This window comes from Onychomys torridus, chromosome 8, assembly GCF_903995425.1.
Source record: "Onychomys torridus chromosome 8, mOncTor1.1, whole genome shotgun sequence".
NCBI lineage: Eukaryota > Metazoa > Chordata > Mammalia > Rodentia > Cricetidae > Onychomys > Onychomys torridus.
The window spans coordinates 89395809-89421333 of record NC_050450.1 but is presented as its reverse complement, the minus strand read 5'-3'; the positions used below and the strand labels follow the sequence as shown (position 1 = coordinate 89421333).

The 25525-nt window shown below is 44.5% G+C and overlaps 1 protein-coding gene across 1 annotated transcript in view; it reads left to right on the top strand.

Annotated features, from left to right (window-relative positions):
* Positions 1–19926, top strand: part of Brca1 (BRCA1 DNA repair associated) — a 68217-nt gene extending 48291 nt beyond the window's left edge. The window contains exons 16-23 of the mRNA XM_036194496.1: positions 1920–2007; positions 5279–5356; positions 5969–6009; positions 10671–10751; positions 14777–14831; positions 17285–17358; positions 17561–17621; positions 18751–19926. Coding sequence (XP_036050389.1) covers positions 1920–2007; positions 5279–5356; positions 5969–6009; positions 10671–10751; positions 14777–14831; positions 17285–17358; positions 17561–17621; positions 18751–18905 — 633 coding nt within the window. The 3' untranslated portion in view covers positions 18906–19926. The remainder of the gene's footprint in view (positions 1–1919; positions 2008–5278; positions 5357–5968; positions 6010–10670; positions 10752–14776; positions 14832–17284; positions 17359–17560; positions 17622–18750) is intronic.
* Positions 19927–25525: the final 5599 nt, after the last annotated feature.

Genomic DNA, 25525 nt, shown 5'->3' with positions numbered 1-25525 from the left:
AACAAGTAGAGAGGAAAACTTTGAGCTCTATTCAGATTTGCTGAAGTGTGTTAAATTTATGATGAAAGCCACTGACTGTATTACACATGATTAATTCTGAAGCCGGCATGAAGATGATCTTTTCAGCAGTTGCTCTTCTAACTGAACACTGTTTGAAGGTTGGGATTTCAGCAATTAACCAGTTCAGAATTGCTAATGACACTGGCACAGGGCAGCAGCAAAAGTGGGGGGGTGGCATTGGCCCCTCCAGCCTGCCGTTTCCCAGGGCTTGGGGACAGTGTGCAGTAGGCAGCATGAGAGGTGGCCGGGTTCCACTGCAGTACTCAGGGGCACATAGACATTTGTGTGGGTGTCAGGGCTGGAAAATGATGCTCCCCGGTACAAAAGCTTATTTACCAAACAATAGCTACCAGTTATATCAACTGTTCCCAAAATGGATCTGGTTAATTTCTTTTACTGCCTATTGATTTTTATTTGCTTGATAGATAATAGCTAAGGGACTCTAGATTTCTTTTGGGAAGAATGAATCTCTTCCAATATTTTTCCTTAGGAGAGAATTGATATTTTTTTAAGATTTATTTATTTGTTATGTATACAGAAGAGGGTGCCAGATTTCATTACAGATGGTTGTGAGCCACAATGTGGGTGCTGGGAATTGAACTCAGGACCTCTGGAAAGGCAGTCGGTGCTCTTAACCTCTGAACCATCTCTCCAGCCCCAAGAATTGATATTTTTTGCACTAACTACAAATATCTTTGCTACAGTGCTTTGTAACTATCAGAATTGAGTCTTGGTTTTAAAGTGTATATATATCTACAGCAAAACTTTCTATAGAAGGCTAGTTACCACTCAGTTTATGAGATGTAGGCTGATAAATCTCAGTTATAGGGTGTGGTCTGTCGTTCTGTAAAGAAACTGAGAGAATCAAGTTAAATGATCTTTGGTTGTAATTCCCTGGCTTCTAGTACTACATTAGACTGCATTAGAATGTCTCTCTGACTTACACATGGTTTTGGGGTTTTGTTTCTTTGCTTGTGTGTGTTGAGGGGGAGGGTATCATTTACTTGTTGAAGGAAAGATCTCACAATGTAGCCCTAGCTGGACTAGAACTCAGTTTTTGGTTTTGGTTTTTTGGTTTTTTGGTTTTTTGGTGTTATGGTTTTGGTTTTGGTTTTTTTGTTTGTTTTTGAGCTAAGGATCGAGCCCAGGGCCTTGTGCTTGCTAGGCAAGCGCTCTACCACTGAGCTAAATCCCCAACCCAGAACTCAGTTTTAAGACCAGTTTGGCCTTGAACTCATGGAGATCTGCCTCTGCTTCCTGAGTACTGGGATTAAAGTTGTATGCCACCATCCCTGGTGGCATAGTTTTTGTTAAGTTACCAATTTTGAGATTTCAACCATGTTATATTTTTCAAAGCCAGGGCAAAGTGATCCAGGTGACTCAACAGGTAAAGGTGTTTGCATGTAAGCCTGACGACCTGAGTTCAATCCCCAAAACTCCCAAGAGAGTGGAAGGAGAGAGCCAGCCCCACAGAGCTGGCATCTGACCCGGCATGTACACTGCAGTACATGCACATACACAAATGCACAATGAACATTTAAAAAATTTTTAGAGTGTGCCTTTCCTGAGAAAGGAGACTCAATTAGAATAACTAATACTCTAAGCTGTGTGCCTGAGATAATTTAGCATAATTTTTTAAAGATTTTATTTATTTTATGTGCATTGGTGTATTGTCTGCATGTATGTTAGTGTGAGAGTACCAGATTCCCTGAAACTGGCATTACAGACAGTTGTGAGCCACCATATGGTTGCTGGGAATCGAACCTGGATCCTATGAAAGAGCAACCAGTGCTCTTAACTATGGAGCCATCTCTCCAGCCCCTAACTTAACATAATTCAGTGTTTGATTTTTGTTTCAGATGATTGTGCAAAAGTTTGCTGAAAAATACCGCCTCACTTTAACTGATGTAATTACTGAAGAGACTACACATGTCATTATAAAAACAGGTATACTACAAACCTTTACAGACTGTTGCTTTTATCTCATAAACCACATTAAGAGCCATATAAATAAAAAATTCAAAATCTATACCTATTTGAATATGGACATAGCATTGCAAATGGAAAATTACTTTTGTCCAACAGTTCATAGTCAGGCATGAAGCACGTTGTGTAAAGTTGCCTTGATGGGTTGCAGATGAAGCTTGGTGGAAGAATACCACTTAGTTGGCATGGACAAGGCCCTAGGTCATTGGTTCTCAACCTGTAGGTCGTGACCCAATGGGGTTGAAAGACCTTTTCTCAGGGGTCACCTAAGACCATCAGAAAAGACAAATGTTTACATTATGATTCACAACTAGCAAAATTACACTTAAGTAACAATGAGAATAATTTCATGCCTGAGAATTGCCATATGAGGAACTGTATTAAAGGGTGACAGCATTAGGAAGGTTGAGAACCGCTGCCCCGGTACTATCTCTAGCACCATAAATAAAAAATTAGCCTTAGGTTCTGTATATAAAACATAAACAAGTTGCTGCAGTAACTCAAACTTTTGATCCCGGCATTCAGGCACTGAGGATGGAAGATCAGAGGTTCAAGGCCAGCCTAGACTATAAAGCAAGAGCTTGTCTCAAAAAACAAATGAAGCAGCAACAAAAAGTGGATTTGTGTTATGCACAAAAGATGTCTCATATATGCAAATTTTCCAAAAAATACTTTTGGCCTACCTTTGTGTGAGCGTGCCATGGATGAAGTCTCCCTAGTCAGTTACCGCTTTATAAAGACAGTACTCTCGTATGGCCTTATGCTGGGTTAAAATTTGGAGAGTGACAGGATGAATTGCCGGACCACTTCCAGTGTACCTGCTTGGAGTTCAGTGGGTCTAGGACAGTGACTGGGTCATGGAAGAGCAAGTAAGGCAAAGAGAACAGGACGTGAGCCTCCATCGCTTAGACTGTGGGGAGTGGCTAGCTACATGTGGCTCCTGGCTTGGTGTGGCTGGGTGTGTGTCCTGTAACCTTAACATGGAGAGGAGGAGAGGAGTGGAGCCGCTCACCTTCGTGTGCTCTCCTTTTTCAGTCTTAATTGTATAAGACACCTCTGGGAGTTTTCAGTTGACTGTGTAAAATCTGAGTCAACATTTCAGGGCTGCTGAAAAGCTTACGTGAAACTGGCCTGCATTAATACAAGCCTGATACATGTAGCACGAGAAGTAGGGTCTAGCTTTTGATGAATCTTCTGCTGGAGTGACTGTTTAGGTGATATTTTCTGTGCTGAACACCGTGTTTTCACTGTGGCACTAATAAGCTTAGAGAGGCCAGGTGGTGGTGGTGTACACCTTTAATCCTAGCACTTGGGAGGCAGGGGCTGGCAGATCTCTGTGAGTTTGAGGCCCTCCTGGTCTACAGAATGAGTTCCAGGACAGCCAGGATGGTTACAGAAAAACCCTGTCTCAAAAAACAAAAAACAAAACAACAAAAAGCTTAGAGTGTATCAAGAGGTAGATGGGGAAAAGAAACTCAAAATAATGTTGGAGGGCTGGAGCAGCGGCTCAGCGGTTAAGAGCACTTGTTCTTGCAAAGGATCCAGGTTTGATCCCCACACCCTCTTGTGACCTCAGGCACCATACATGCATGTGATACACAAACATACATGTAAGCAAAACAGTCATCCATAAAATAAACCTAAAAAAAAAATTCTTTTTAATAAAAGTGCTGTTTGGCAGCGGATAAAGGAATGAGAGGACTCAAGGGGCTGAGATATCCATCTTTAAGCATCTGAAGAATTATTATAAGACTCAGAAAGTCACAGATGTGGGAGGTACAAATTATGACTGCACTCTAAACCTTGCTAACAGAATTGGTTTTCTGTTATACGCTTGCCCATTCTGGGATGTCTCTGTCCTTAGAGCCTGTCTTAGTTAAAGGTTCTATTGCTGTAAGAGACACCATGACCACGGCAACTCTTACAAAGGAAAACATTTAATTGGGTGGCTCGCTTACGGTTCAGAGGTTCAGTCCATCATCATGGCTGAGAGCATGGTGACACACAGGCAGACACGGTGCTGGCAAAGTAGCTGAGAGTCTACATCTTGTAGGGAACAGGAAATGGTCTGAGACACTGGGCGGTCTCCTGAGCACAGGAAAACTCAAAGCTCATCAGCACAGTGACACATTTCCTCCAACGAGGCCACACCTACTGATGGTGCCACTCCCTTTAGGATTGGGGGGGGGGGCAGTTACATTCAGACTACCACAGAGCTCTCAAAGGCTTCACCACAGTCCAAAGCTCTTTACCTTAAGACTGCTAAAATCTAGGTTTCTCAGGCGTGAAAATTGTACCAGAGGGCAGTGCTGGTTGGAATCAGGTGCCAGAACAAGATACGGCAAGCTGAGTACTGTTTGAGAGAGGAATGTCATTAAACTTCAGTATATTTTAAGAAATAGGTTTGAATCAAAGGTGATAAAGGGTGAAAGAGAGCTTTAAAAACACAAATTAAATCTAAAGTAACTCTTTAAAGTCAAAGGCAGTACAGCATTTGTTGCTTGTGAACTAAAATCAGCTTTTATAGCATTTAAACAAGAAGCTTCGAAATTTATGAGGAATTCTGTGAGGCAGAATGGCCGCTTCACTACTTGTAGATGGCCTGCTGTGTGGGGGATTTAGTTGAATACATTTCTCCTGTTTTAATGGGTTTTTCTCAGTTTGCTTAGTTCTTCAAAGGGACCTTTGAAACACTAGGCAATAAACAGATTCTTCAGCTACTGCTTATTGAAATACCTACATAGGAAGGAGAATAGCTGTGACGAGACTGTTTCCCTGTCCCTCTCAGGAATACCAGGGGTCGGGGTCCCCAGGGAGAGACCGCAGCGGTGAACTTGTCACACTGGCATTTCTGATTTAGCATCTTTTTCCTCTTTTTTTTTTTTTTTTTTTCAAATTTAGGACTTCTACACTATTTTCTTCTCTTACATATTGCTGTCACGTTAATCACTAGTACCAGTTAACATAGGAAAGAACTCTAGCTAGGCTTGGTATCTCTAAGCTGAGGCTGACAATTCCTCTGGTCCTAACATGGCATCTGCGTCTTCCAGGCTTCCAAAAACCCATTCCTGATAGTTATCGTTAGTGATGGTTCTGGCTTCTGATGTTATCTCAAGGGGTACTGGAGTCACTGTTCCAGGTTGATCTTGAGAGCAAGAGCTGGGCTCCAGCTTCTTGGGCAACACCTTCTACTTCTGTCTTTCTAACCCTTTGGGTGTTTTTCATTCTGTAGATGCTGAGCTTGTGTGTGAACGGACACTGAAATATTTTCTGGGAATTGCAGGAGGAAAATGGATAGTTAGTTATTCATGTAAGTACAACGCAGTGTGTCTGCTCCTCCCTTTAACACCTCACAATTGCATTTTAACACCTGAGGTTTCTGCTGATGCTGAGTCTGAGTTACCAAAAGGTCTTTAACATAACACTAGTTTTGTCTTTAATTTTTGTTTTGTTTTGTTTTTTGTTTTTTGTTTTTCGAGACAGGGTTTCTCTGTGTAGCACTGAGCCTTTCCTGGAACTCACTTGGTAGCCCAGGCTGGCCTCGAACTCACAGAGATCCTCCTGGCTCTGCCTCCCGAGTGCTGGGATTAAAGGCGTGTGCCACCACCGCCCGGCAAGTTTTGTCTTTAAATGCATATGGCTTTGTTCAGATAGGCTGGTGGTGTTGGGAAAGTGGATTTCTAACTAATGGGACCTGATCTTCTCTTAGCATAGAAACAGGGATTTGTTTCATAGTAGGCAGGAATCCATGCACAGCAGCACTTTGATAATGTTTAAACGAAGCAGCAGCTGTCTCCAGGAGGAAATCTGCCACAGGCTTATTAAAGAGTCCATTCTCCTGTGAATCGCTGGACTTCCCACCTCCACTACAGCAACCTGTTGTTCTGTTCTGTGTGGCTTACCTTTTCTGTGTTCTCTTCAGGGGTGATTCGGTCTATTCAAGAAAGAAGACTTCTGGATGTGGTAGGTAGTTGATACGAACTAATCAGAGACGCTTGGTATTGGTGTTCCTTTCTCCCCTTCCATACACATCTTTTCCTCAATGCGGGGACATTGAGGGTGATGCAAGGCAGGCTGGGAAATGCCATTCTGATTCATTCTAGAGTGCAGAAGAGAGTCTTTTCTTTGGAGAAAGAAAGGACTGTACAAAATAAAAGATTCATAGGAACAAATAATGAGCCACTTCCAGAGCCAGATGAGGTGATGCATATCCTGTAATGCTGATAGTCAGGAGTTGAGGCCTGACTGGACTACATAACAAGAGCCTGTCTTTGTTTTTGTTTTTCAAGACAGGGTTTCTCTGTGTAACAGCTCTGGCTGTCCTGCATTTACTTTGAAGATCAGGCTGGCCTTGAACTCACAGAGATACACCTGTCTCTGCCTCCTAAATGCTGGGATTAAAGGCGTGTGCCACCACCATCTTACTGAGCCTGGTTTTTTTTGGGTTGTTTGTTTGTTTGTTTGTTTTTAAGTAATCAGAAATAGCATCCCCAGCTTTTTTTGAGTCTCATATCTTGGAATGGTCTGAAACTCCTAATCTCCTGTCTCTGTCCCTCCCAAGTATTAGGATTATGGGATTTAGGTATGTTCTACCACACCAAGCTCCTCTGACCTCTTGTAAGTGTACACCTTTGTAGGAAGCTAGTTATTCAACATTGTTAAGGAAAAAGACTTTGGGTAGGGATGTGGCTTAGTTTGTGCTTGTTTAACATGGATGAGGCCCTGGATTTGATCCCCAGTACCTCAGAAATGTGAATTACAGCTAGATGGTGGTGGCTCATGCCTTTAATCCCAGCACCCAGGAGGCAGAGGCAGGAGGATCTGTGAGTTCAAGGCCAGCCTGTGCTACAGAGAGTTCCAGGACAGTTAGGGCTACACAGAGAAACCCTGTCAAGAAATGCCACCCCCCCCAAAAAAAAAAATTTACTCATGCTTGTAGTTTCAGTCCTAGAGAGTAGGAGCTGCAGGATGAGACGTTCAGTCATCCTTAAATTACATGAGTTCAAAGCCGGCATAAGCTACATGAGACCCTGTGTCAGAAAAAAAAAAAAAAAAATTAATGTGCTGATGTATCTGTTTAGAAATTGGTCTCCTTCCAAGAAATGCTGCTTTTTTATGATACTGAGAACAATGAGAAATAAATAGTAAGCAGGTAGGAGGAAGAATAATTTTAGAACAGCCAAGAGCTGCTGCTGCTGCTGATGATGATGATGATGATGCTGATGATGATAGATCACACCAACAAAATTAGTGGAATCTGCTTAAAACTCTTATATACTACTAAGTATTCATAATTCAGTGACACTTTTGTTGGTTTTACTTCATTTAGTGACCATTTATTGGGAGCCTACCAAGTGTTGGTTACTAGGAATAATAATACCACAGTAAACAAAAATGACCAACTCCCTATTCTGGAATGATGTATGCCCTAGTAAGGGAAGATATACAATAAATAGATGAATTTCATATACCAATAAGTGCTTTAATGGACATCAGACTAGCAATTGTCTGGAGTCAAGGGTTACCTACCTCAGCTACAGAGGCCAGGCAAAGCTGGGACCTGAATAACGAGAAAGAATTTTCTTCGAAGAAGGTGGAGAACAACTTTTATAGGTCAAGACCGAAAGCGTAAGGATCCGGATGTAGTCTGGCATGGCGGCACACACCTTAAATCCCAGCACTCCAGAGGCAGAGGCACATGGATCTCTGTGAGTTAGAGGCCAGCCTTCTCTACAGAGCTCCCACTGGCTCCCAAATAACTAACCACACAGAGACTTAATGTTAATTATAGATGCTTGGCCAATAGCTTATAGTATACAAAAAGATTGTAAGTTCCAGGACAGCCAGAGCTACACAGAGAAACTCTGTCTCAGAAAAACAAAAACAAAAAACAAATAATAACCAGGTGGTAGTGGTGCACATCTTTAATCCCAGCACCTGGGAGGCAGAGGCAGGCAGATCTCTGAGTTCGAGGCCAGCCTAGTCTAACAACAAGTCCCAGGACAGGTTCCAAAGCTACACAGAAAAACCCTGTCTTGAAAAAAAAACAAATCAAAAAACAAACAATAGACCTGGATATAGTAGTGAGTTTGGTTTATTAAAGAAAACTAGACCATTGTAGTTGAAGACAGGGAATTAGTGAATTTTGTGTAGGGGCGCAGATTTGGTGAGAGGTAAGAAATCAAAGACAAGGACTAGATCAAGTAAGATTTTGTGTTAAATCACAGTAATACTTTGAGTTTTATTCTTAGGATAATTGGAAGCATGGAGAGGTTTTCTATTTTGGGGTTTGTTTGACTTTATGTATTGTGGGGGAAGGTGTGTGCCTTGGCATGTGTGGGGGGTCAAAGGAAAACTTGTAGGCGTTGGAAGTTGACTCCCTCCTGCCTTGTGGAGTCTGAGGAACAGACTCCAGTTGTCAAGTTTGGCAGCAAGAGCCTTGCCCACTCTCTGGCCCTGGCCTGGGTTCTTGATATTCTGACAATGCTTAGCAAGTCTTCCCTACCCTTTGAGTTTCGCTCACAGTGGCTTCCAAGCATTCTTCCCCAAAAGTCCAAACTCCCAGGCCCATTATTCTTTATCTTTTTTTTTTTTTAAGATTTATTTATTTATTATTATTATGTATACAGAAGAGGATACCAGATCTCATTACAGATGGTTGTGAGCCACCATGTGGGTGCTGGGAATTGAACTCAGGACCTCTGGAAGAGCAGTCAGTGCTCTTAACCTCTGAGCCATCTCTCTAGCCTCTTTATCTTCTTATCAAAATAGTTACTATGAAAAACACTGGAGTTTCTTCAGAATACTAAATGTGCATTTTATCTTTTAAATGTTATGCGTGTATGTGTATGAAAGTGTGTGTGTGGAGATGTGTCAGAGGACAGCTCTGGAGTGTCTACTACCTTTATACAGGTTCTGGGTCGGGACTCAGGTTGTCGGTTTTCGTGGCACAACCTTTACCTGCTGAGCCGTCTCACTAGCCTCATTTTATTATTTTGACTTCATTAACTGTAAATCTCTCAACAGAACTCTGGAAAGCCCTGATTTCTTAAGATGACAATATACAATTGATTTACGTGACCCAGAATCCTCCAGTTACCCTTAGAACAGCACAGTGTTAGCGGTTTCATCTAAATGCTAAGTGAATGCTTGAGAAGAGATAGATTTTAGAAATTAAAATACACTTTAAAAAACTCAAGTCCCAGTGAGATGAAAGCTGATTGGTAATTTCAACAAAGATTCGCTTTCAGGCTGTTGAGGTGACTTAGTTAGGTAAAGGCACTAGTTGCCAAGCTTGACAGCCTGAAGGCAAACCTCAGGACCCACACAGTAGATGGAGAGAGCTAGCCTCAGCCAGTTGTCCTCTAATGTCTACTACACGTGTGCCACACACTAATAGCTAAATAAAAACTTTGCTCTAAGTGATTTTAGCAGCTGAGATCCTGGTTATCATATCTAGCCCATAGAATAAAATTATATTCTAATCCCAGCACTCGGGAGGCAGAGGCAGGTGGATCTCTGTGAGTTCTAGGCCAGCCTGGTCTACAGAGTGGGTTCCAGGAAAACTCTGAAGCTACACAGAGAAACTTTGTCTCGAAAAACAGGGGGGGGGGGGGGGGAAAAATTCCTTATCTTTGGTCAAAACTGGTGATTCTGAATACCTAAAGTACTTCAGTGAATGTGGCTTTCCTTCCTCTGGACACAGTGTTTTGTGTGTTTGGGGCTTTTGTTTTCTTGATTTTGCTTGGTTTTGGTTTTAGTTTTTTTAATTGTTTATTTATTTTTGTTTTACATGCATTGGTGTTTTGCCTGCATGTATGTCTGTGTAAGGGTGTCAGATCCCCTGGAACTGGAGTTACAGACAGTTGTGAATGCTAGGAATTGAACCTGGGTCCTCTGGAAGGGTAGTCAGTGATTAAGAGCACCTTGCTATTCTTCCAAGGAACCAGAGTTTTTTGTGTTTTGTTTTGGTTTATTTGTTTTATTGGTGGTGGTTTTCAAGACAGGGTTTCACTGTTGTATTGCCCTAGCTGTCCTAGAACTCATTCTGTTGATCAGGTTGTCCTCAAACTCAGAGATCTGCCTGCCTGTGCCTCCTGAGTGCTGGGATTAAAGGCCACCACCACGCTTGGCTAGGAACCAGGGTTTTATTCCAGCAGCCTTCATGGATTCTCACAGCTATCTGTAACTCCAGTTCCAGGGGATCTAATCTCTTTGGTACTGGGTACCATGCATGAGTATGATACATATGTACACATACATACATGCAGGCAAAACACTCATACACATAAAATAAAAAATAAGAATGAATTTTATTGTGTGTATTTTTTTTTCAAGGCCAGTCTAGTCTACAAATTGAGTTTTAGGCTAGCCAGGTTGCACAGCCTGTGAAATTGTGTGTGTGTGTGTGTGTGTGTGTGTGTGTGTGTGTGTGTGTGTACACCTAATTACAGTGCCTGTGAAAGCCTGTGTCAGTTCCCCCTTGGAACGAGTTACAGGTGGTTGTGAGCAACCAGATATGGGAACTAGGAACCAAACTCTGGTCCTCTGCAAAATGAGTATACACTCTTAACAGCTGGGTCATCTCTCCACGCAACTGATGATAGTTTTGTGTTTGGTTTCAGCATGAATTTGAAGTCAAAGGAGATGTTGTGACTGGAAGAAACCACCAAGGTCCAAAGCGATCCAGAGAATCCCAGGAAAAGGTAAAGTCCCTCTCATGTGTGACAGAAACCCCAGCCTAGGGCTCTGCAGCCAGCTGCTGTGGTGAGATTGCTCTTTACCTGGTAAGGCACATTGCATGCTTGCACTGTGTACTGTGTTCTGGCTGTGTGATGGAGACAGGTTTTGTTCTCTCGACCCAGCACGGCAAACAAAGATTGCCTCTGCCCCGGAAGAGAACACAAAGCTTAGAGTGGTGGCTGTAATTGAGGTTCCAGCTGACAGTGATGGAGTTTAGATTTCAAAGACGGGGGTCTAAGGCTGTGGTGGTGCACGCCTTTAATCCCGGCATTTGGGAAGCAGAAGCAGGTGGCTCTCTGAGTTCAAGGACAGCCAGAGCTACACAAAGAACCCCTGTCTCTAAAAATAAAATAAATAAAAAAATTTAAAAAAACAAAACTCGAAGATGTGACCTAAACCTTTTGCTCTAGTTGCTTCTCCGTGGTCTTTGCTCTGAGTGGCACAGTGAGTGCTGTGAGCAGGGTGTGCACAGTACAGCTGTGGACACACGAACAACTATTATTATCTTGTGGAGGGGTGTGTGGGGGTTTTGAGACAGGGTTTCTCTGTGTAGTTTTGGTGTCTGTCCTGGATCTTGCTCTGTAGCCCAGGCTGACCTTGAACTCACACAGATCTGCCTGCCTCTGCCTCCCTAGTGCTGGGATTAAAGGTGTGCACAGCCACTGCCCCGGCAATTACCTATATTTTACATATGAGAAAATTGAGGTTCAGATAGGTTAGCGTCCCCGGGTCTCTTAGCCTTTAGTGATAGAAGAAGTTAAACTCAGGCACTGGAGCTCCAAATCTAAATTCACAAGTTGTAGATGGCTTTGCAGGTGAAAAAAAAACAGATTAGCCCAACAACCTTGTAAGTAAGAGCAGGACTCGATGACTTTCTGCAGCATGTCATAGCAGATGGTGCAGCCAGAACTGCATCCTCCCTGCAGGAAGAAGTCTTCACAAGATTTCACACCTGCCTGGCAGGCCTGAGCCAACTGCCTTCCCAGGTTACTGGGTAAGTGCTTGTGTTCCCAGGCTGCTTTTCTTCTCTTTCAAGTGTACCCAGCAGGTGTTTCAGAACATTCCCATGAGGAGCACCTTCTGTTCCTCCACAGAAACCTGAGAGGAGACCAGTAAGGTCGGGTTTTCAAAGGAAAACTGCCTTGGACAGGGTCACGAGCCGAGCCTGTGGTTCTGAACCCCGAGAACCGGCCCGCCCTCACTCTGAGCCTCTCAGGTAACTGTTGCAGATGCTGAGAAAAGCTGCTCACTACTTCTGCTTTTCCCTTTCCCCCAAAGGTGTTCTCTCTGAGCCAGCCATGTGTTCTTACCCAGCTGGGGGCCAAGCAGAATGAGCACCAGATCCCCCCTTTTTTACAGGAAACCCCAGTGCAGCAGGATTTCTCTTACACTCAGGATAGCAGTGATGGAAACTGCTTGGGCAAAGGATTGACATTCAGAAGATACTAGAATGCCACTGCAGTATTTTCACAAAGAAATGTATTCGTAGAGGTGAAGCTTTAGAGTCTTTATCTCATAACTAGACACTCTCATCAGTGTTAGCCTGGATATGAAAATTCCTAATGTTTTATATTTCTCAAGGCAGCCTTTGGCTCCAACAGGCTGCCCCGAGGGGACTTTTAGTGTTTATGAGCGTCAAGGTCCTGTCAACACATGGGGACCCATTTTGTTCATGCAGATAGGGGAGCAGCAGAGGTGGGCAGTCATTTCAGCAATACCTGATTGCCTGCCGCCCTCCTCCTGCCTGTCATGTGGGGCGGAGCCATTGCCAGCAGAGCCAGCTGTGGGTTTTAACCCCTTGATTTTCCCTCAGCCAACCGAGAATGAGTTACTCAACTGATATATGAAAATGCGTTTTATTATGTACACAGAAGAGGGCACCAGATCTCATTACAGATGGTTGTGAGCCACCATGTGGGTGCTGGGAATTGAACTCAGGACCTCTGGAAGAACAATCCATCCTCTTAATCTCTGAGCCCTAGCACTCCTTTATAATCCCAACACTAAAGGCTAGGATAGGAAAATTGTGAATTTGAGGCCTGGACTACAGGTTAGGAACCTGTATCAAGCTTTGGGGGGAAAAAAAAAAAAAAGAACCTGTATCAAAATATTAATAACTGGCAAAAATTAGGTTTCTTTAGAATGGTATCTTGAAACCCTTTCTAAGAACTCATGCTGTTATACACATGAGAATTTGGACTGTCTAACACAGTTGTTTCTAGGCACACAGGGTTGTTCCAAGCTTGATTTAAAAAGTTCAGAAGTTCAGTTCCTCACTCACACTAGCCACATTTCACGTGCCTAACAACCTCACATGACTTATGGCTCACTACCTTATGAGACCAGATACAGGACATTGCCAGTGTCGCAGAAAGTTCTTTGGGCAGCACTGACGAGCACTGAAATTACATTTTTCCTTAGGAGGATATGTTTCTCCATATTCTGTATCATCAGAAAATCAGATGTTGGGGCCAGCTGGGTGAAAGGTTTGCACCAAATCATAAAATGTCCAGGTCACCTGAAGATGCTGGCTGATGTCCTCGAAGTGTGAAGGACGGAAGGGACACTTGACTAGGAGAGAGGAGGGGTGTGCACAGATGAGATTGATGGTTCTGCGGGCTGGGGCATGGCTCGTCGTGATGGGCCCAGTCAGGGTAAACATCAAACATCATCCAGTAGCTTTGAATTTCTTGCCATTAGAAAGGTAAAGAAGGACCAGTGACTTGTTCATGTTTGGTTTATTTTCCTCACATCTTACAAAAAGTAAAATCACTTTGCCAGGGTCCCCAAGCATGAGCCTGCACCTGACTGGGGACAACATAGGACATTCATCCCATACATGACAGGAAATGACTACAGGGATTAGAGAGAGGACTCGGAGGTTAAGAGACTTTCTGCTCTTCCTAGCATCCACATTGGGCATCTCACAATGCCTGTAACATCAGCACCAGGAAATCTGACACCTGCTGGCCTCCACGGGCACTGGTAGGCACTTGGACATATGGCGCGTGTTTACACGCGCACACACACATACACACAGATATAATAATGTTTTGTTTTTAAGAGTGACTCTGCGGGTTGGGGATTTAGCTCAGTGGTAGAGCACTTGTCTGGCAAGCACAGGCCCTGGGTTCGATCCTCAGCTCCAAAAAAAAAAAGAGTGACTCTGGAATGTAGATAGTTTTATACATAATCCAATAAAATCTGAAATCAGGGGATGGAGAGATGGCTCAGAGTTTAAGAGCACTGGCTGCTCTTCCAGAAATCCCAAGTTCAACTCCCAGCAACCCTTCTTCTGGCATGCAGGCAGAACACTGTTTGCCTAATTTTTTTTTTTTTAATTAATTAATTAATTTTTTTGAGGCAAGGTTTCTCTGTAGCTTTGGAGCCTATCCTGGACTAGCTCTGTAGACCAGGTTGGCCTGGAACTCACAGAGATCCACCTGCCTCTGCCTCTTGAGTGCTGGGAGTACAGGCGTGCGCCACCACCGCCTGGCATAAATTTTTTTTTTTTTTTTTTTTTAATCCAAAATCAGTTCAGAGTATCAAACTGATTGTCTCTGGGAAGGAGCACAGAAATTGTCAAGTGGTAAAGAATAGGTCTTCCATTTCATGGTGTCTCTATTTCTTATAAAAACCCAAACTCTGGGCATGGTGGTACCATTCCTGTTATCCCAGCATTTGAGAGGTGGAAGCATGATTATCAGGAGTTCATGGCGGACCTATAAGTTTGAAGCTACCTGGCCTATGTTAAGATCCTGTCTCACAGAAAAGGGAGAGGGACTGGAGAGGCAGCTCAGTGGTTAGTGCTTGCTGCTCATTCAAAAGACCTGCTTTTGGTTCCCAGCACCCACACTGGGCAACTCACAACTGCCAGTAACCCTAGCTCCAGAAGCTCTGGCATGCTCTTCTGGCCCCCTTGGGCACCTGTACTCATGTGGCATGTACTCTTTCTCTCCACGCCATCACTCACTCTCTTCTCTTACAGCTCTTCAAAGGCCTAAAAATCTGTTGTTGTGAGCCCTTCACCAACATGCCCAAAGGTAAGAGCCTGGGAGGGCTGTGGAGTTACAGAACCAGCCTTTCCTACATAAACGAGTAGTACAGACAGGGTCAACCATGTGGAGGTTTCAGATTGGTCCAATGTTCCAGAGTTACTTTGTTTCTCTACTATTCTCCAGACAGATGAGCACAAACTTCCCACGAGCTCAGGGAGGACACCATGCTCTGTGCTTGTGTGGGCTAGAACTTCTGTTATGGCTCACTTGGACTAAGGAAGGCTGGCGGGGACGAGAACAACCTAGGCTTTGCCAGGTCTGGCAGCACAGGCCCTTGTTGCTGTAGATATATTACTTTTTGTTAGAGTTTGTTTTCTATTTGAGAAAATATCTCTGTATTATCCTGGAACTTGGTATGTAGACCAGGCTGGCCTTGAACTCAGAATTCACCTATCTCTGTGCTATCACGCCCTCTTAAGAATTGTGTTTTTATTTTTATGTGAAAGGATGTTTGTCTGCATGTATGTATATGCACCACTTGTGTGCCAGGAGCCCACAGGTCAGAAGAAAGAGTCAGATCTCCTAGATCTGGAATTACAGATGGCTGTAAGCCACCTTGTGGGTGCTTGGAACCAAACCTAGGACCTCTGCAAGACCAGTCAGCGCTCTTAACCACTGAGCCATCTCTCCAGTCCTCGGCATATGCCTTTAATCCCAGCATTTTTAGTTTGAGGCCAGCCAGGGCTAAGTGGTAAGAACCCTGTCTCAAAAACCAGGCGGTGATGGCACAAGCCTTTAATCCCAGCACTTAGGAGGCAGAGGCAGGCGGATCTTCAAGGCCAGACTGGTCTACAAAGTGAGTTCCAGGACCGCTATGACTTCTACACAGAGAAACCATTTCCTGAAAAAAACAAACCACAAGAGCCTAGAGTTTCTAAGTGTCAAGAAGAGTTCTCTTCTTCCTGGACCACCTTCATTTAATACCGAAGTTTCATGGTCTGAGCCATGCACAGTCCAGAGGAAAGGGAGGCTCACGATGAATATGTGTGGTTCAGTCTAATGTGTGAAAATCAAGCTGCTCTGAAGCTGGACTTAGTGACGCAGGCCTATAGGAGGTAGAAGCAGTGGGTCAGCAGTCTGGGTTTAGCCTTGAGTGTGCAGAGTCCCCACCACCCACTTGGGCTCCCTGACACCCTGGCTCAAAACAGGTAACAACCGCCATGCTCTGCTCTTGCATCAAAAGCCCTTGTCCAAACAGCCTGGTCTACAAAGCAAGATCCAGGACAGGCACCAAAACTGCACAGAGAAACCCTGTTGGGGGGGCGGGGGGAGCCCTTGTCCAGGTGTAGATTTGGTTAGTTCTCTTCAAAATGAAAGTGTCCCCCTTCTCTGGGCTTCACTATTACAAAGCATAATATAAATATCTGATATTGGGCCCCTGTGAAAGGGTCACTTGACCCCTCCCCCAAGGGTTGAAAACTTCTTCCTTAGTGTCTGGCCATCAGCAGTGAACAGCAGCAGGTGGCCTGGCACTGTAATTCTGCTTCATTCTTACTGGTTATTGATTATTGGGGTTTTAGAAATGTTCAGATGCCAGTCAATGCTTTCTCTATAGTTTTTGATTGGGGGTGGGGGGTGTTTTGTTTTGTATTCTCCGAGACAGGATTTCTCTTTGTAGCCCTAGCTGTCCTCAAACACAAACTCACAGAGATCCACCTGCCTCTGCCTCCTGAATGCTGGAATTACAGGTGTGTGCCGCCACACCCAGCTCTTAATATAGTGAAAGCCAGGGACTCTAGTGAATGTTATTGGAGAAAGGGCTAAGGGCTAAGCCTCAGTGCAGGCAGGCAGGCAGGCAGGAAGGAAGGAAGGAGTACATCCACGAGGCCGGCCTGGTCTACAGATTGAGATCCAGGCACCAAAACTACACAGAGAAACCCTGTCTGAGGGTCTGGGGCCAGAGGAGAAGAGTTCATCCAAAGAAGCCTGGATTGGTCAGTGCTGCTGATTCTTAGACCTAAGCTGATAATTATTCCCAGATATGTGGATTTTAGCTTGCGTGCGCGCGCACAAATACACACACTGAATGAAATACCTTCCCATCTTTTCACTTTTAGAGTAATTATCAAGAATGGCGCTCTCACTGGCTGTGATTATCAATTACCAACACCGATTAGAATGCAGGGCAAGGAAGAAAGATGAGTGTTTAACACGCAGTATCTAGCTATTTAGCAAATTATTGGAAATTCGATCCAGGATTTCTTTTCCAACATGTTTCATTTGGGAGACAAAACCATATCTAGCAAGTATCTTCCTGAGGCTAATGACCAGATCAGGCAGATTAACTTAGAAGCCATATTAATTTTAGGGTTTCCTATTCTTTCAGGGAAAAAAAAAAAATAGCTTATTCAATGAGAAGGTTTGCTCCAGGGAAGACTGTAGAGGGCATGAAGTATGCATATGGATCACTATGATAATTTTATGTTCGTCCTCTGTAGATGAGCTGGAGAAGATGCTGCAGCTGTGTGGGGCTTCCGTGGTGAAGGAGCTTTCATCACTGACCCATGACACAGTGAGTATTGTGGACCTCCCTAAAGAGCCTGTGAACTTGTGTCCAGACTCAACTGGGAGCCGTGAGGAAGGACCTGGGAACTATGAGCAATCAATGCATTGCGGGAAGCCTTTTCTTTCTAGACCTTTGACCGTGTGAAAGTGGAGCATGACTTCTCTCCAAAGCCCTGCTTTGACATTCTTTTTTCTTCCTGGGGATGCAGGGTGCTCCACCAATTGTGATCCTACAGCCAAGTGCCTGGACAGAAGAGAATGGCTGCCCTGGTAAAGTGTCTCCGTGTACTGTGCACTCGTGTCCTCTGAGGTCCTGGTGGGTGGGTTTGATTCACTAGTTACCTGGTGCTTATTTGACTAATACGGCTCTCAGGTGCTTTTTCTTTTCTTTCTTTCTTTTTTTTTTTTTTTTCCCCTCTGTTTGTTTGTTGTTTGGTTTGGTTTTGAGGCATGGTCTCACTATGTAGCCCTGGCTGGCCTGGAACCCACTATGTCTCGGAACTCAATGAGTTCTACCTGCCTCTGCCTCCCAAGTGCTGGGATTAAAGGTGTTGCCGGCCTTCGTGGCCTCTTCATGGTGTTGCGCTGTTTGGTTGGTCTGCTGTGTGATGCAGCCTGGTCTCGGATACGTGGCCGTCCTTCCGCCTCAGCCTCCTAAGTGCATGGGCACGCCCCGGTTGCTCTCAGTGTTGTAGATTTTTCCCTTTTTTATTTTTTAGCCTATTTTTAATGTTTACATGAATTACAGCTAAAATGTCTTTCAGAAAATCTTTGTGTGTGTGTGTGTGTGTGTGTGTGTGTGTGTGTGTGTGTGCGCGCGCGTGCGCAAACATACTTCTAAGTGTTTATGTGTGGAGGTTGTAGGACAACTTAAAGAAGTTGATTTTCTCTGCCCACCATGTGTGTCCTGGGTCAAACTCAGAATGTTAGACTCTGCAACAAGTGCCTTTAACCCCGAGCCATCTTTTCTGTCTTTGTTGTCTGGTATTGTAAAAGTAATATATGTGGTGACGCACACCTTTAATCTCAGCATTTGGGAGTCAGAGGCAGTTCAATCTCTGAGTTCAAGTACATGGTGTGCGTGTCAAGTTCAAGGCCAACCAGAGCTGTACAGTGATACCCTGTCTTTAAAACACAAAGTGTGTATGTATGTGCATGTACATGTACACACGGGTGATGTTTATCATTTATCAGGTTGAAGCTCATGATATTTCAGTTTCCAGAGGCTCTGGCTTCTGAGTAAGGATTTACATCCTGAAGTGCTGAAGTGTTGCTTCAGAGCACCAGTTTGTTTCCCACCTGATTAACCCTAAGGTTCGTGTGATCAGGTCTCAAGAGTGGATTGAGAGTCTGGTCTGGAAGAATGACCTGACACCTATCTCTACTTGTGTTCTGTCAGCAGAGATTGGGCAGCTGTGTGAGGCACATCTGGTGATGTGGGACTGGGTGTTGGACAGTATATCCGTCTACCGATGTCGGGATCTGGATGCCTACCTGGTACAGAATATCACCTATGGCCATGACTGTAGTGATCCACAAGACCCCAATGATTAGTTTAAGAAGTGACCTTTCCATGCCCAGGGAGCATCTCACTCCTGGGTGCTTCCACATCCTACATACTAAGTATTTTATAAGTATCAGCCTGGGGGTATGGGGAGTCCTCTACCTGTGTGAGGGTCCCTTAAAGGTTTTTTTATTTAAGTCTCCCTTTGAAATCTGTCGTGAGCATAAAAAGTGTTTCACATGAGAATTTAAGTCTATTTAAACTCCACCACTTGAACAAGATGCCAATTTGTGATATATTGCTCTTGGAGAGACAGGGTAGAGTGCTTGGCTGGTCTGCCCTTGGCAGGAAGAGACGGGGTATCATGAGTCCAAGGCCAGCATGAGCTATACAATAATGCCCTGACTCAAGAGTGATAGCTAGTAGTCCTAATTTGTTTCTTATAAAATCTCATGTACATAAAGACCAAGAGTCAAGTCCTTCAGGGAAATTGCTTGAGGTCTGTGATTTGACTTAAAATCAGTGGTCAAGGCTCCAGGTTCCATACCCAACACCAAACAACACCCATATTCCCCCGCCCAAGAAAACCAGAACAGCCCTTGGACAAGTCTTGGGTGTCAGTGGACACTGAGGAAGTTCAAAGACAGATAATGTTCAATATGAATATGAAGTTTTTCAAGTGTCCAGGAGAGCCTTCTAATTCCCCATAACTAAAGAACAAAGTGTTTCTTATGACTCTGAAAAGTAACGCGTTCCTCCTGACACCCAAGATCTCTGATATGAATATTTCATGTCTGTAAATGGTGGATCTCACCAGGAAAGGAGCTATTGCCTTCTTTGAAGTAATTTTTCCCTTTTGCTCCCTATTGCTGAACCATATACTGCTTCATAAATAATTTTGTTTGCTAAAGGACGAGAACGTATTTTTCATAAGCTCATTATCTTGGACTGTTTATAGCTGTTGGAGGGACTAGGTCTTCCCTGGCCCCCCAGTGTGCAAGGGCAGGGGAGACCTGATTGTACAAAGTATGTTATATAAATGTTGTACTGTTAATACTGCAAATAAACTGAATAAACTGAATAACAAACACTTTCACTGAGAATGACTGGGGGGCCTGGCAAGATGGCTCAATGGGTAAGGTGCTTGCTTCCACACCTGACAGCCAGAGTTCAATCCCCGGGACCCACATAAGATAAAGAGAGCTGACTTCTGCAATCTGTCCTCTGACCTCCACACATACACATGCTATGGCCTGTGTATGCACATGCAAACTAACTAAATAAACAAATGTCAAAAAATTTAAAGTAAAAAAAAAAAAAGAGTAAAATCATTTTTAAAGGTCTGTAGTGGAGCAGTGGCTCCATAGTTAATAACACTTAACTCTTAAGTTGCTGGTTTTTCTCTTTGGGTCTCTATTATATGGTCTTGACTGTCCTGGAACCCAGATTGTAGACCAAGCTAGCCATGAATTCAGATATCATGGCTATCATTCCTACTCCCTTCAAGCTCCCAGCTTCTGACTGTATTTTCAGCTGTCAGGAAATGCTGGTGCAGCTGGGCAGGAGATGTAGCTCAGTTGTTAGAATGCTTGCCTAGCATGTACTAAGCTCCGAGTTCAATTCCTAGAACCACATAAAACCTGACATAGTAGCTCACACCTGTAATCCCTGTATTTGGGAGGTGGAAGCTGGAGGATCAGTTGTGGTCAGCCAGGGCTACATGAGACCCTGTCTCAAAAAAAAAAAAAAAAAAAAAAAAAATCAAGGGTCTGGAGAGATGGCTCAATGGTCAGAGTACCTACTGCTCTTACATAGATAGGATCTGGTTCCCAGCACTCTGTTGTAGCTCACAATTCTAATGTCAGTTTCTGGAGACCCAGTGGTCTCTGCAGGCACTGCACACATGTGATGCACATGAACTCATAGGCCGGCCACAGACAAAAGATAAATCTTTTAAGAAAAAAAGCTTTCCAATTCAGCCTTCCCAAAGCAAGACCCACCCCCCCCCACCCCCCCGATCTGTCTCTTCCCTGAGAACTCATCAAGGAATTGATGTGTCTCATCGTCAGTGAAAGCAGGTAAGAAATAAGCAGGAGTGCTGTCTTCTAAAAGAGTCATTTCCAGGAACCAGCTATGACTTGAGGTAGACTTTAGCCTGCTGTCCCACAACACTGAAGTTAATAGAAAGAGCACCCCAGCCACTCATGGGATCCTAGGTGAGAGCCGATTTAACTGAAACACGTTAGGTCACATAATTGTCTCAGTGTCAGACATGTGTACACCCTGTCTGATCAGAGCTCTGTATGATGCTTGGCCTAGATTAAGAGTTCTATCTGGGGCTGGAGAGATGGCTCAGAGGTTAAGAGCACCGACTGCTCTTCAGAGGTTCTGAGTTCAATTCCCAGCACCCACATGGTGGCTCACAACCATCTGTAGTGAGATCTGGTGCCCTCTTCTGTGTACATACTAATTAATTAATTAATCTTTTAAAAAAATTCTGCCGGGCGGTGGTGGCACACTCCTTTAATCCCAGCACTCGGGAGGCAGAGGCACTCGGATCTTTGTGAGTTCGAGGCCAGCCTGGTCTACCGAGTGAGTTCCAGGAAAGGCACAAAGCTACACAGAGAAACCCTGTCTCGAAAAAACCAAAAAAAAAAAAAAAGAAAAAAATTCTATCTGATGATGGAGTAAATCTTGTTCCTTTGACCTCTGCCTACCCGCTTTCCCATCCTGCAATCTCTAGCCCTCTCTGAGCAGAGCAGCATTTGAGAACTGGTTCCTATATTGACTTTTATTTCATTCTGCAAAGAAGCCGGAAGGGGAAGAGGATTATCGGGCAGGCATAGGGAGGGAGGGAGCCTAGAGGAGCACTATGGTTGATTATCTCCTTCCTAAAAATGTAACCAGGATCCACAAAGTATCAGCACAAAAACATGCAAGAGAAAAAGAAAGGAATCAGTGTTGGGGCGGAAGGAGCCAAGATGCCCAGAATGTATCCTGTGAAGGCTGCTAGGAGCAGATAAGGACAGCCTCCAAAGTGGACAGCATAGAAAGAAGGGCAGAGTGAGGGGGCTGCAGATGTGCCCAAGGAAGCCGCACAGAAGGCCTGCTGCCCAACAGAAATGGGGCTCGCTCACCATGGCTTCAACTGGCTGAGCAAGCGGCCTCTGCACGCCGCTTCAGATGCCCACTGCCTGCAAACGGCCTAAAAAGCTGCTAAAAACAAGGGAACATTAAAGAGATGCACCTGGCAGGCTAAGAGTTAAAGAAAACTGGAAAAGCTAGTTTCTACAAAGAGCATTCATGGCTTGAGGAATCTGGAAGCCAGACCTCACCTAGCAAGGTGATGCACACCTATTTATTTGCTCTTGGGCGACTGAGGCAAGAGGCTCTGCTTAAGCTGGGAGTGGTAGCTCACAACCTGTAACTTAAACACGTAGGAGGCTGAGGCAGAAGGGTCACTATTCCAGTTGGAGCTACAGGAGACCCTGTCTCCAAAAACAAAACAAGAAACAGCTGTTGAAATGACTGAGCAGGTTAGCATCTGCCTCCCAGACCTGTGACCTGATTTCAATCCCAGGAACCCACATGGTGGAAGGTGAGACCTGACTCAAAACAAGTTGTCTTTTGATCACATGAGCCCTGCGGCACACTTGTGTGCACATACAGACACAAAACAAATAAAATGGGATACAAATTTGAAAACAAAAACAAAAACCAAGAAGCTGATGCTGAATGAAAACCTAAGTGACAGTCCCTAATGTGGCTGAAGGGCACAAACTTTGAACACCTGATTTCAGAGACCTAAATGACATGGTAACATGCACCGTAGTCGAGTGGTTTCAAAACATGCCCCCTTGATGGAGGCCTTGGTGTGGGGCAACCGCATCACCTAAGAACTTAGACGTGCAGATTCCCAGCCCTGCCCTAGACCCACTGAACCAGCAACTATGGCAGGTAGGGCCCACCCAGTGACCTGGGACTGCAACAGACTAAGTCTAAGAACCACAAGCTGAGATAAGGGGAATAAGATCCTAAATCTTGGGTCCTATAATGAATAAATAAGGTCGGTGGGCTTAGAAATGGTCCTTATCTCCACGGTTGCAGCATCTGGCTTCATTTAACTCCACAATGGCCCTTTAAGAATAAACAAAGCCAAGGACAAAGATTATATTATATTAGCCACCAGGAGCAGAAGGGCCAGACTAGTTTAGGAGGTTTTATTAATATTTAAATTGCAGTGAAGCCACCGCTGCAGCCTTTGACTGAGCATAGAGATATGCAAATGTGGCTTTCAAAAGCAAGGCGATTTCACACAGCCCTCGAGGTAACAAGAACAAATAAAACAAATGATTTTGTAATTTATCTCTATTGACTGATGGAGAGCAAGGCATGGATAGCCTTGAGAGAGTCAGCAGCTACTTGCTCTCGGAGGGGAGCAGAGAAAGCCTGTCTGGAGGGAGGAATGCAAGCAGTCCCATAGACTGGGGACAGAAAAGACCCAAGGAGACCAGGAAGCTGCCGGAAAAAGATGACTCCATTAACATGGAGTGTTTCAGAGGCCCAGTCCGAGGTTCTATGACCCATCTGATCCTGCCAACTCATGGGAGCCACAGCAATAATAACCATCAATTACTACCATTTACCATACCCCTGGGTGCGGTGCATTATTCCCTACGTATCAATAAAGAAAATGAAGTTTTGAGACATCAAGTGACTGACCGTAGGTCACACTATGGAAAAAAGTGACAAAGCCCAGGTTGAACGATGTGTCAGGCTAAACAGCCCATACTTTCCCCAGTGCATTTCGCTAGGTACCAGCTGGCAGTGAGCAATAAGATTAGTGACTGAAGCCAGGTGTGGTGCACTCATGAGGCAGAGGTGGGCAGACTGTGAGTTTGAGCCCAGCCTGGTCTCTAAGTAAGTTTCAGGACAGCCAGGGCTGTTACACAGAGAACCCCTGTATTGGAAAAAATAAAATAAAAATAGTGATTGAAGGGAGTCTGTGTGCCTGGTTCTTTGGTAGCTTGTTGAGTATGTGTCTGTGATTGTGAACGAGGGTAACAGGTCCATTCTGGCCTTCTGGTTGCTTACTATACAGTGGAGCCAAGCCAAAAAAGAGTTCTAGTTCAGAGGTTCTTTGGGAATGAAGTGGTAGGGCCAGGACTTCTAGAAAAGAACTCTGACCTTGGGATTTAGGCACCGTTTGGCTAGGTAAAAAGGAGGCCAGGAGTTTCTGGAAGGATGGAGTGAAACCCTCAGATTCTGGAATTAGAGCTGGAAGCTCTTAAGTAGAGAAGAGGTGACAAGAAAGTCTGGCCATTTCCCGGTCTCCTGAGTTCTCTCACAGGTTTTGCTCAAGCTGTACTGAGCTCAAGCTCTGCCATCTCTGCAAGGCCCAAATCTTGCTCAACCCTGTCCTTCACAAAGCCTCTCCCTGACTTCCCAGACTAGAATCCCTCCCCCACTTAGAATACACATTTTGAGGCTAGAGAAATGACTCAGTGGTTAAGAGCAGTGGCTGCTCTTCTAAAGGACCCAGGTTCAATTCCAGCACCCACATGGCCGCTATCAACTGTCTGTAACTCCAGTTCTGGAGATCTGATGCTCTCCTGACCTCTGTTGCATACACATGGTGCACAGATGATATATGTGCAAGCAAAACACACAAACACATAATTTTTCTAAAAGGTAGTTTAGAATACCATTCTGCTTCACTTACATTTAATTTTGTTATTTAGCCCTTGGTAGCTTGGACCTCACTATATAGATCAGATTGGCCTAGATTAAATTCAGAGGTCCACCTGCCTCTGCCTCCTGAGTGCTGGAATTGAAGGCCTGAGCCACCACACCCAGCCATTTTGTTACTGTTGTTGTTTTAATATAGTTGAGGCCTCTGATCCCTTGAAGTGGGAATTACAGGCAGTTGTGAGCTGCTGGACCTCAGTGCTGGGAACTGTACTTGGGACCTCTGCAAGAGCAGGAGTACTCTTCCACTGAGCCATCTCTCCAGCCCAGTTCCTGTTTTGTTTGTTTTGGCAACAGGATTTCATGTAACCCAGGCTGTTTTCAAAACTCACTGAGACCAAGGATGATGACCTTGAATTGCTGAGCCTGCTGCCTCTGCCTCCCAAGAACCGGAGGGTGTGTACCACCGTCCTGGGTAGTAACATCCTCAGTCAGTCACTTGTTTCTACCTCTTCTCCATTTGCCTAGAAGGTGCTTATACTCCCTGTGGGTTGGTTAGTATATTTTTTTCACAGTTGTTGCTACCCAGTTTGTCCTGACGATGCCTTGCTAGGCACCTAATGAGTATCTGCTAAATGAGTTACATGGGATCCATGACCTGAAGACTTATCCAGCCGATAGCCCCACCTTTAAGAACACTGGAAAGCAAGCCACATACTGCCCCAAAATATGCTGATTCCCACCTCCCCATTTTTGTGATTTATTCCACAGTCTAAGGCATCTACACTTCTGAGCCCACTTCCTCTTCTGAGCCCTCTCCCAGAGACTTTCTCTTGGATTCTCTTTGCCCATCATGAAGCCTACCTGGTTGTGATTAGTCAGAACAGCACCTACCCATCAGCCTGCCCTGCTCATCAGCAGCCTTTGCCAGAGAGCCTGCTGCTGCCATGACAGGGGAAATCATTAGGATGTTCCGAGGAAT